A 12744-nucleotide genomic window follows, 5' to 3' on the forward strand; every position below is an offset into this window, starting at 1 on the left:
AAATAGGTTCAAACCTACTGCAAGGGTGATTTTTAACAGATGTAGCTTTTCTACTAGGGCATAGAGGAACAAAGAGAGTTTTGATGAATGTTTGACTGCTTTGCATGGATTATCTCTAAATTGCAATTTTTGGACAATAACTGATGAAATGATTAGAGGTCAGGTAATAGTTCATGTGAAAAGTAGGAAGGTACAGGAACAATTATGGGTCATGGAGGATCCAAAGCTACAGGATGTAATCACTACGGCTAAGGCATTGGAACAATCCGGAAAATGGATGAGATCAGTACACAAGTCTGAAAAGGTCAATAAGGATGAAAATGATATTGTGTGTACCATAGGTGTGGACAGCGGTTCAAAGTCCCGCGGGGAGTTGTTAAGAAAAAGTATGAGGAATATATTAGAGACACAAGTGACAGGTACAATAAGTCTGATGGTGATAGGTATGTGAGAAATGAAAGATTCTTGTGCTATTGCTGTGGCAGCACGTCATATTGCTTCGCCACCTCAGTGTCCTGTTATTGGTAGGATTGGACATTTTGCCCAGGTGTGTCGGGATTTGAAGAACTAGAATTTGGGGAACAGAAATAAGGTACCCTACTTGAGTAGTGGGAGGTTGAGTAAAGAAGGAAGATTTGGAAGTGGAAGAGAGTGTGTGGAGGAAGGTGTTGATGAAAGAGGGGTGGTTTTGTCCATCTCTGATGGTATGGTGAAGGATGTTGAAGAGGAAGTTAAGAGTTCTCCCAAATGCATGGTCAGTGTTAAAGGTGTGGAATTAGAGTTGATGGCAGATTCTAGATCACCCTGGATGATTATTACGAAGGATTATTTTGTTCAGAATTGTGAGCAGGTATTGGGTATGGATGATGTAAAACCATCAGACATCATAGCAAACAGTTTTGATGTAGTATTAACGACATCAAGGGTTACGTGGAGACAGATATTCAGTTTAAGGGAAGGAAGGAATTTATAAAATTATACATGTGTCACCCAAGGGAGTGAATGTTTTGGGCTGGAAGGACCAGTGGAAGTTGGGAATAATACTTAATCTTAGAAACCGTGAACCTGTTTTGGTAATGGAGAGTATATAGGATGCTGAAGGGATTAAATCTACATTCTCAGAACTGTTTAAGGAAAGGCTTGGGAGGGTGGAAGCTCATTCCCATAAAATCAAGCTCAAGACGGATGCTAAGCCAGTGATATAGAAACTTCATAATGTACCCATGAATGTGAGAGAGGAGTTGAAGTGGGTGCTGTTGGAAATGGTGGATGAGGATGTGATAGAGGAGATGGAGTCTTCTGAGTGGGTATCTCCCATTGTTTTGACATGTAAGGCAGACAATTCTTTGAGGATTTGTGTGGACCCAAGAGCTGTGAATGCTAATATTGTGGTAAATTGTCATCCGCTGCCCAATATAAATGAAGTGAGTTGCATGTTGGAAGGAGCGAAAGTGTTCTCTATGTTAAATCTAAGGTCAGCATACCATCAGATTGAGCTGACCGAGGACTTTCATCATCTGACAGCATTCATTACACCACAGGGGTTGTTCCAATGTAAACAAATGCCCTTTGGGTTAGCCTCTTCAGCGTCAGTGTTTCAAAGGGCCATGCTCCATCTATTTAGGGACATGGAAAAATATGTCAAGTGTTTCCAGGATGATACATTGATATTCGCTAAAGATGAGAGGGAGCATAGTGAACATATTAAGAGTGTCTGTGATGTTCTGAAGAGGAGTGGTCTGACACTCAAAGGGAAGAAATGTCAATATTTTTCTAAATTGGTTGACTATTTGGGACACACAGTATCAAAGGATGGCGTAATACCTAAAAAATCTCTGGTGGATGCTATCATTAAGGCTCCTGCTCTGAACAATAGGGAGAAATTATTATCTTTCGCAGGACTTTGCGAATATTTTTGAAAGTTCTTTGAGAATTTTGCTACAAAAATGGAGCCTCTCAGAGAGCTTACTATGAAAAACGGGGAATATGTGTGGAAGAAGAAGCAAATGTCTGCTTTTAAGGAGCTCAAAAACGAGATTGCTAATGCACCCACTTTGAAACCTTTCCAGTTGAGTGCACAATGTATTGTAATTGTGGATGCAAGCATGCATGGAATTGGAGATGTGTTGTCACAAAGGTGTGGTAAGGAGACATAGACTATCACGTTTGCATCTCGTACTTTGTCTGATGTGGAAAGGAGATATGCAGTCTTAGAAAAGGAACTGTTGGCATGTGTATGGGCTAGTGAGCATTTTTGCAATTATATATGGGTTCACATTTTGTCTTAAAGACGGACCACAAACCGTGGGTGGGAATGTTTTCTCCTGGTGGGGATTGGAATGCTACGGCCTTATTGCAAGGTTGGTTTCTACGGCCCTTATAGCAAAGTTGGTTTCTAAACTACAAAAGTATTGTTTCACGTTGGAATACGTACCAGGATGGAGTAATGTGATGGATGGTTGTCTGTCACCGTTTCCTTTGTGTAATTGGAAGTTGGTCGAGCAGGAGTTGATGAGGATATTGCGGGTACAGTGTCAGAGTACTTGGCTGATGAGTTCAAAGGGATACAAGAGGAGAGATGGATGAAAGATGATGAAGAAGACAAAATGTGTTGAGTGAGGTTAGAAAGTACATGAAGGAAGGATGGCCAGATAAAAGAGTGCTGCCAGACGAAACTATTCCTTTCTTTAGCTTTCTTAGGATAGCTGAAGATTTGGTAATGGAGAATGACCTGATTTTTTAAGAATGAGAAATGTATTCCATTAAGGGAATGCAAGGGGAGATTTTACATCTGGCACATGAAGAACATCTAGGGATGTCGTCTATGAAAAGACTTATATGCACCACTTTATGGTGGCCTGGACTGGATAGCATGGCATATAGAGTAGTAAGTGAATGTAGTGTGTATGTGAATAGTGAAAATAATCTGATACCAGTACCTGCTCCCCTTTAGCCAGCTCAACCACAATAATTACTCATAATCGTGTACTCGATTTGCTACAGGTAAACCCTGATGCAGTAACGATGGGAAGTCCCTATGTGAAGCCGCTGATGGTAACCCACTAGGAGGTGGGGAAGGAGATCAATCCTTTTGTTTTATTTACCCTCACACACCCTAGTGGTGTCATGCTTCATCATCGGGTCACCCTGATGACTAGAAGTCAGGGTCGGCTCGACCATGTTTTAGGGAGCTTTTGCGTACCAGAGGAGTACTTATTGTGGTTGAGTGTTAATACACGGGAGGGCGTACTACCTCTTGAGAGTTCCTCTCGGCCGTCTTGGTATAGAGGAAGGTCTCTTCTCTCTATATCAATTTGTGAATCACCCCTTTAGCCAGCACCTTGGCTGGATTCACCATGGAAAATGTTGGGTATTGACAGATCTGGACAATTTTATAATTTGCCTGCGGATTCCCGCTATGCTTTGGTGCTTTTTGATTATCACTCTAACTGGCCGGAAATGAAATTGGTACCTCGGGCTACCTCTGGTGCTATTACTGAATTTTTCAAGGAGGTATATGCCAGGGAAGGATATCCTGAAGTTGTGATATCTGATAATGGTACTCAGCTTGTGGCGAGAGAGATGCAAAGCTTCTTCACATTCAGTTTTATTAAACATGTTAGCACTGCTCTCTATGAGCCCCAAGGGCATGAACAGGTTGAAAGATTCAATCGGGTTCTTAAAGAATGTATTAGTTGAGCACGTGAATTTGGTGGGCAGTGGAAAGATAAGTTGAGGAAGAAGTTATAGTGGTATCGCATTATCCCACAGACCACTACTGAGGTCTGTCCAATCAAGCTGTTGAGAGGTAGGCCACCAGTGGCCAAATTGTGTCCCTTGTGGTTCAAGAATAAGCAGATGTGGTTCTAGTTCGGATGGGTATACAGGAGATAAAAGAAAGGGTGCAGAGGAAGCAGGTGAAGGAGAAATTTATGATGAGAAGTGTAAAGTCAAGAGCCACACTTTTGTGGTTGTTGATTGGGTTAGAGGGTGAAAACCTGGGTTAGTGAGGAAAGGTACAGCTAAATTTGGCAAAGCCATGAAAGGTCTGGAATGTGAGAAGAGTGGCGAAATGCAACCAAGACAGTAGACTTTTTACATGAGGAAAAGTGTGATGAATCTTTTGTGAGAGTGAGATTAGGAATTGATGCATCCTGAGTTTTACATGAAACACAAGTAAATTGTGTTGGTTGTCAGAGTAATTGTTCTGGAGGTTTGGATCTGGTGGAGAGAACTGGTGGTGAAAGACCAATTGGAGGACAATCTGTAGCCTCACATGCAACACTGGAAACATGTGTGAGACAACCTCCAATTAGATCTGAAACTTTTGTAGAAATAGTTTGTTTTGTGGGGCATTGTCCTATACTCTTCTGTTTGTGTATTTTTGTATATAGCTTGTACATTTTCGTTTTGCCAAATTCATAGGGGAAGGATGTGTTGGATTTATGTCCTGTTTATATTGGTCATGTTTGCACCTGTAATAATTAGATCAGGCAACATGAGATAGTAGGGTTCTAGAATAGGAGGGGCTGGGGAGAGAAAAAATAGAATTGGAGAGATTTAATGGAAGCGAAGGGTACTGTGCTGTTCTTATTTAACCTTTCTCATGAATTCAATATTACCGGTTCTGGGTTGAATTTAACATAAACATTAATGCATAAATAAAACTAATTGATTTAGAGAAAATCTAACTTTGTTTCACCTTCCTGGGTTTAAGTAGGTCCATTAGCTCTGCCCCAGGCTCTCTGATTTAATTGTTGTCAATAACAATGAGGCACTTCTGGGGTTTGAGGGGAAAGTAAACATGGCAGACATGCTTAGCTGAGCTCCTGGATACCCCCAGCAGATATCCATTAAATTATCCAGAATGGAAATCCATCCTAAAACCCAGGAATCGAACCATAGGAATGATAAGCAAATGATTTCCATTGCAACTGAAAATTGCTGAAAGGATCTGCCGGTGCCAAACAGGTGGCTGGCCCAGTTGATGCAGAATGGTGCAGCTGGGAGACACCCATCTGAGGGAAAGAGTGTGGTTTGGCCTTATTGCGGGCAACTTTGGATGGAGGGCTTCCGACTACCCCAGGCCCACGGAGGAGTGATCAAATACTGGTGACCGGGAAGGTTCTATGCAGTCTATGCACTTTCTGTTTCCTGGTTCTGGCCACTGCATAAAGAGCCCCAAGGAGCAGACCAGAGGTCAGAGGAGGCAGACCAAGAGGAGTGACTAAGGGCTGGGAACATACTCGCTGAATGCCTCTAGTATCTATGGGGACCCCACCTTGTTTTCTGGCTAGATCGCTATGATCGTGGTGTGGCTGAGGAGAGAAGCATCAAGGGACACAACTTGGGGTTCTGTGGCAAGGGGGGATGCGACGAGGGACACTGGCAGATCCTAGTGAAGGAACAAATTTAGTGAGGAGACTCATCTTGTATTAACGCTTTTTAAAGCAATGGACAGCAGTCAAAGAATGGCTGGGGTCCAGTTGATTCTGACTGCCCTACTCTGACTTGTATTATTGAATAGTGGGGAAAGTTGAGGAGATGTCAAGGGGACACAGAGTAGAGGTGGGCATTTCAGGTGAATCCTCTGCCATGTCTAAAAATGAGGCACTGTCAGCGGACCCACTATGAGGAATGCCTGCGTGCATCGCACTGGCACGTTTGATCATAGGTTGCTTTTTCTCTTATTAACTGGACCAGTTGAAGCTGAAGAGTGGTCCACTGCATTGACTGTCTATACTACCCCTTTAGAATCTAAAGACTTAGACTGACAGGATGATTCAGAGCACTGTCAAAACAGAATGGCCTGACTAAAAGTAATGAAAACATAAAATAAATTAAACTCTACGATCACACTGAAGATAGACGACTAGTGACTGATAAGATGGAGCACAAATTGGAAAGACTCACAAAGAATGACTATGAGATGCAGTTGCAATTAAAATATTGGCAAAGATCATGCATAAAAGGTAAGCATTAGAACAAAAAGATCAATGCTGTGGTGAATGATCTGTGACTAATGAGAGAAGACCAAAGGAAACTCACAAATATGGTGAAGTAAACTGAAGGACTGCTGGAAGAACTAATACTAGAGACTGTGCTTCTCAGGCACGAAGCATGGGATCTCACAAATAGGGTCTGATTCCTGAAGTGAAGGGTTGGGTTGAGGACTTTGAGGGAAGAACCTGCAGCAATAACATAAGAGTGATGGGTCTCCCTGAAAAGAAAGTAGGTACAAAATGGGTGCATACATCGATAATTGGATACAGAATGATGTGGTGCACCAAGGCTTATCACCCCTTTTGCAGTTGAAAAAGATTACGTGTGGAGGCCCGGCCCACAGCCCCTAGGGCACTGTCGGAACCAGTTGTGATGATACTCTTGAACTATAAAGATCAAGATATAATGGTAAAAGGCAGTCCACTTTCAGATTGAGGATGCAAAAGTCATGCTGTTTCTGGATTATACTCTGGCAGTTCAACACCAGTTGTGGCTTTTTTTGGAAATGAAATAGTGACTACGGGATGAGAGGATCCAATGCACTCTTTTATTCCCAGCAAGACTTAAACTGATCATGGGAAATACCACTACACTCTTTGATGAGGCATGGGACTGTCTTAGAAAGCACACAAACATGGGGCCTGTGGGCATCCCTCATCCAAGACAAAGATGACGTGAATGATCCAAACTCATAGCCTCCTAAAATTCCAGCAGATGTTGGCATATGGTTAGCATATGGCAAGCAGGCCAAAAGAGAAAGTTAACACTGTGTAACATTAACAGCGGAGCGCCTAATGAGCTGGTGAGGTGAATTACAAGCTACAGCTGAAGAAGTACCTACCTGCTTTGAGTCTGACTGACGTAATGGTAAAATCCAATACAGAATGGACTGCATTGGATCTGAGGACAGTGGACAAACTGGTATATTTTGATGTGCCATGGTAATGATTGAGTAGTGATGGAGGCCTATAATTAATCGGTTGAGTTCTGGATAAACGAACTGACTGGTTGAACATTAATTAGGAGTGGAGAATATTCTTGTTTGCTAAATAGTTAAACTAGAGTTGTAGGAAGAATAAAATAAGGGGGCCACCATAGCTCCCACAGCAAAGTGTGCTGCCTTAAATTGACATGCATTCCTGCATTAAGCTAGACAGGTGCTAGCATTAATCACTTGGTTAGTAATTAATAATTTTCTGGACTGGAGCTGTTATGGTTTAGCTGGGAGTTCAATTTTGTAGTTTTCATCAGTTAGTTATGACAATGCACACACTGCATTAATTAGGAATACTGCTGGAAGGGGTCTAGGAGGACCTTCTTTTGGGTGCCATTAGCCAGGCAGCCTTGTTTCACTCCAATATTAATAGGTCACATAATGGCACTGATTGATGATATGCCAGGTGGCAGGCTGAGTATATATAAAATAATAATATGGAATGTCGGAGGTTTAAACATAATTCCTAAGAGGCATTGTTAGAAATTGGGTTGTTGGTTGACCAGGGTGTGAGCCCAAGTCAGGCAGCAACCGCAATTCTAGTCAGGGTAAGAAGCTGGCAAACCCTAAATTAACCTGTGCTCACCCTCTGGTAGCTTGACACAGAACAGTCACATTTAACTTAGATGCAATGTGTAAGTATTTGTGCAACACTTCAAACTGTCACACAGTGAATCAGAATCAGAATCAGAATAAGCTTTATTCGGTGAGATAATTTGCATACCATAAAAGCATAAACAATTTAACGTGTAAACATTTGTATAAAAACACATGAGTTAAAAAAGAGATACAATTTAAAAATGACCAGTGTGACCAATACAGTACAAAATCTGTGCAAGATCGCAATCTTAGAAGAGAAATTAATCGATTTGTTATCATTTTCATTGGATAGTCATAAATGAGCCCCCCGCATTTCGGCAATTAAGCATTTCTTCTGTACAAAAACTCATGTAGATTAAAAGTCTTCAATATGACCAATTCAGAAAATATGTGCAAAATCACAATCATGGAAATGGAAATTAGTCAGTTTGTTATCATTTTTCTTTACATGGTCATAGGTTGTAAGTTGTTTTTTTTTTTTAACTCTGGAAGACGGAAAAGAACAGCCCCCATTAGCAAAATTAGGATGCGTTGGGGGAAATTCCCAAATCAACGTAGGGTACCTTATGTTTTAGTGATATCCGTCTCAGAGTCATATAGATTGTATAATGAATTTTATAATAAAATTTAGACATGGAATTAAGAACCATATAACATTTACTCGTTCACTAGAAGATATCTTGTAGGTTTGGTTTCCGAGTTACAAAATAGATTATCAGAGAGTAGTATACAATATGTTATTTGATTCTTAAGCTCTGTGATCCTGATGCTAATTAGCAGACAAAGCATTGAAATTCATACATGCGTTTTCAGTAAGTGACATTAAAAAGAACACCCTATCGTTAGTTGTCAGTGTAGTCTAAATCCAGATTATTCCGACATTTAATAAGATTCTTTAAAAAAGGAATAACGTTTAGGGTTATGCATTAATTGTCGAGGCATTGGAGGGCCATAAAGGCGGGGCGACATTGTCGGATGCCCCATATTTTTAAAATTGGGACTGTCCATTTTTTTCTCAGGTCATTATAAAATTTGCAAAACAGGATGACATGAATTGTTGATTGTTGGGATGAGTCATCACAAGGGCAGGTAGATAGGTTCTTGGACCAATCGTTAACCGATGGAAAGGTGACCAACCTTTGAAAAATGTTCAGCCTAAATCGAGTAAGGACGAATCTATCGTAGCCCTTTACGGTATTTTGTAGGTACGGTTGCATACCGAGAGAGGAAGTTAGCATGAGATTTGAGAGGACAGTGGGTTTTGTCACTTCACTCGCAAATCTCAGCCCCTCCATGTGGTGCAAGCATAGTTTCTTAAATTCTTTACCTAAAACACCTAAGATTGAGTCTGGGTTAAAAAAGTATTTGGGCTTTCCTAAGTCTGTCATAAAGTCCCTTATATATCTAATCCCTTCTATGTCAAATGAGTAATCCAGCTTCAGTGCGTCCTGCAGCACCGCCTGGTTAAGTTTATTGCTTTGTGACTTCCAAATACGATGCCACAGGGTCACTGGCTGGATTTTTATAATGTCCGTTATGTAAGGGACTTCTAACTCAGCGTGGCAGACTTATGTAGAGGTGGAATCTGGCACAGCTAATAAATATCTAAGGAATGCATTTTCCACTTTCTGTATCACAGAAACGTTACGATGGCCCCATAACCCTGCCCCATACATTGCTACACTCGTGCACTTAGCGTTATAGATCTTTATTAGTTCTGGGGGTGTTCTTTTACCCAGTTTTTGCGAGACATTGACAAGGGCTGAAGTGGCTCTCATGAAAAGGAGTTTTCTCGAGTTAATTGCTTGGCCCCAAGTGCCCTTGTCGTCTATTAATATTCCCAGATAAGGGTAGGTGGAAGTTTTAGGCAATTTGCTCCCATTTTGGAATAAGTCCTTCCCTTTCTTGCTGCCTTTTCCGCAGTTCATCACGTATGTTTTTGTGACATTTATCTTTAAGTCTATATCTCGCATGAAGGTATTGTAAGAATCTAGAGCGCGCTGCAGAGCTAATGGGGTCCTTGCCAGAATTACGGCATCGTCCGCATAGAGCAAAGCCGGTATGCGTCTGTTTGCCGAATTCATGTGCACTTGGGGGACGTCCTGGCTTCCTTCCAATAGTTTTTATCAAAGTTGGACGAACCCAAGAGTGTTGGTACAACCACTGTCAAGCAGTGCTTGGGATCCCACTAGGTAATTAAAAGACCCCTCACACACCAACCTAGTTGGTGTCATGCTTCATCATAGGGGTCCCAACCGGGTGGCCTTCCAATAGTGCCATTTCAAGACCATTTGTATATAATGTGAAGAGAAACGGGGCCAGGACGCACCCCTGTCTTACCCCTCTGTTCACCTGAAATGACGAGGTGCATTCACCTGTGGGGTCGAATCGAACACATGCTGTAGCATTACTGTATAGGGCTTTCAGGAAGTTAATTAGAGATGGGTCTAGCTCCAATTCTTTCAGTATATTCCATAGTTTCTTATGTGAAACACAATCGAAGGCCGCGGAGAGGTCTACAAATGCCAAGTGTAGTTTCCCTCTCCGCGCCTTCGTGTATTTACCCATCAGAATGGCCCGGTTAAATCCCTGGTCTATTGTACTTAAGCCTTCCCGAAAGCCGAACTGGAGGTCTGATAATACGTTTTTTTCTTTCGCCCAGGTTTGTGATCGCGACAGGAGTATCCTTCCTTCTGCTTTCCCCAATGAATCTAGTAGAGAGATTGGTCTGAAACAGGAAGGATCCTCTCTATTGCCTTTTTTATAGATGGGGACCATGATGGACTCGGTCCAGCTTTAATTAGGCCTAGCGAAGAAGTTGCGTTAAGAACGAGAGTTAGTAGTGGAGCCCATAGGTCAATATTATGCTTGTAGATGTCAACTGGAACCCCATCGGGTCCTGGGGCTTTTCGACCTTTACTTTCATTTAATGCTAATATGACTTCTTCAGTGAAAGCACCACAAAAAGGATCCACACCATGTTAGAAGAGTAGTGCTTGATTCTATTAATAAAAGAAGACCAAAACAAGAAAAACCCAACAAGTGGAATCTAAGATATGCATTTTTAAAGAATTAACTGTAAAATAGCACTTAGAAATGCTTACTTGGGTTATCTGGTCACGCCGGACTAGGACAAAGCCTAAACTTCAGGGCGACCACAATGGACCGCAATGGAATGAGGGGTGCAAACAGGGACCAAGTGAGGCCCGCTGAACAAAAGTACCTTACTTCTGGTTGCGTAGACGAAGATGTGGGGTGCAGTTCAGTGATGCATCGTTGTACTCCGCACTGTAGGGGTGATACGTTGATTTTTTGCATGCAGCAGCGGCGATGCATCGTTTCCAAAGGTGATGTACCGTGTTTCTCTACTTAGTAGAGGTGATGTGTTTATCTTCTCCACACAATGGCAGCAATGCATTGGTTCAGAAGTGGCAGTTCCGAAGGTGATGGGCTGGTTCTGAGGGTGATGCACTTGTCCTGTTACTGCAACACAGCAATGTGTTGATTCTGCCTTCACAGCAGAGGATGTGTTGGTTCCGCTGGAGCATACCCCTTGCACCCACTTCCACTTTTGGTGGACTTGCTCCTTTCCAGTTTTGGTGGACTTGCTCCTCTAACAGCGTAGCTCCATCTGGTAGCTGCTGCTGTCCCCGTTGCTGCTGCTGACCTGGAGGTCAGGAGTTTGAGGCCCTCCTCCACCCACAGACTCTGACCTGCACCTCATCCCTGGTGGTCCAGTGGTAGAGCGTCACTGCTCTGTTGCTTGACTGATCTTCTGTTTCTCGTTCAGCTTTTCTTTTCTGTATGCCTCTGTCTTTTTTGGCTTTTGCTTTTCTTTTCTTTTCCTTTTTTCCAGCTTTCTTATTCATCACCCCTGTGATCCCCCACAGCCCGCCCCTCTCCAGTAACCTTCCCCGCTCCTGCGTTTTCCCACCTCTCAGCTGTCTAGCCTCCCCCACAACACTACTTAATGGCGGCCACTGCACGGTGAAAGTGCTGTCTACTAACCTTTTGATGGACTTGCTCCTTTCACAGCGCATCTCCGTCTGGTAGCTCCTGCCTGCACCTCATCCCTGGTGGTCCAGTGGTAGAACGTCACTGATCTGCTGCTTGACTGCCCTTCTGTCTCTTTTGCTGATTTTCTCTCTCTGTTTTATTTCTTCTTGCCTCTGTCTTTTTTGGCTTCTGCTTTTCTTTCCTTTTCCATTTTTTTCCTGTTTTTTCCTTCATCGCCCCTGCTGTTGCGATCCACTGCGACCCTGTCCCCTCCAGTGACCCTTCCCACTCCTGCATTTCCCACCTCCCAGCTGTCCAGGTCCCTGCAGCACTACTTATTGGTGGCCGCTGTGCTGCTGGCACGTGCAGCGGGTGTGCCACTGGTGCGCCAAAGGAAAACCCGTCCGCGCCGGGACCGCACCAAGTGCCAGGGACTCTGGTTCTACCACCTTCCAACGCTACAATGCTAGCACACTCCTCACCCTCAGCTCTGGACACGCCACACCGCCTGCCACCAACAGCGTACCCAACCTGATGAACTGCATCCTCCACAAACATACCACAGAAATCTGGGACCCCCTCGATGCTGCCTCTCCCGACATCTTATTCTTCATGGAAACCTGGATCAACCCCAATTCTGGACCAGACATCGCAATCGCCATCCCCGATTGCTACAAAATCACCCACAAGGACTGCACCGACTGACCAGGAGAAGGCATCGCCATCATTCACAAGAAAATCCTCCAACTGACCACCCACTCAAACGACCCAACAGCAACAATGTAACATCTCCACTTCCAGATCCAGACCAACCAACCCCAGGACCTCCCTCTACGGCAACCTCACCTATAGGTCCTCCGGCCCCAACTCGCCATTCACCAACGCCATCGTAGACTTCATCGCACTCCTGGTTCTTTCATCCACTGAGTACATCCTACTCAGGGACCTCAACTTCCACCTAGACAACCCCAATGAGTGACCAGAACACCACCTCCCTACAGGAGAAATGCAACAACATTGGACTTAAGCAGCTAGTGACTGCCCGGCCCACACAGCCAGACACATGCTCAGCCCCGTTTTCTCCACCAGTGAGAACACTTACAACCACACCACTGAGCTCCTCAGGCCCAAGCATCACTGCGTACATCTCG

At 43.4% G+C, this 12744-nt stretch overlaps 2 protein-coding genes across 2 annotated transcripts in view; one reads left to right on the top strand and one right to left on the bottom strand.

Moving 5' to 3' along the window:
* The window catches only part of TNNI3K (TNNI3 interacting kinase), a 2902528-nt gene that overhangs the window by 282708 nt on the left and 2607076 nt on the right, over positions 1-12744 (bottom strand). The gene's annotated exons all lie outside the window — the stretch shown is intronic.
* The window catches only part of LRRC53 (leucine rich repeat containing 53), a 102124-nt gene continuing 91326 nt past the window's right edge, over positions 1947-12744 (top strand). The window contains exon 1 of the mRNA XM_085600216.1: positions 1947-2142. Within this exon, the coding sequence (XP_085456342.1) occupies positions 1947-2142 (196 nt within the window). The remainder of the gene's footprint in view (positions 2143-12744) is intronic.

This window comes from Triturus cristatus, chromosome 4_2 (genome assembly GCF_964204655.1).
Source record: "Triturus cristatus chromosome 4_2, aTriCri1.1, whole genome shotgun sequence".
In the NCBI taxonomy this organism is placed as follows: Eukaryota; Metazoa; Chordata; class Amphibia; order Caudata; family Salamandridae; genus Triturus; species Triturus cristatus.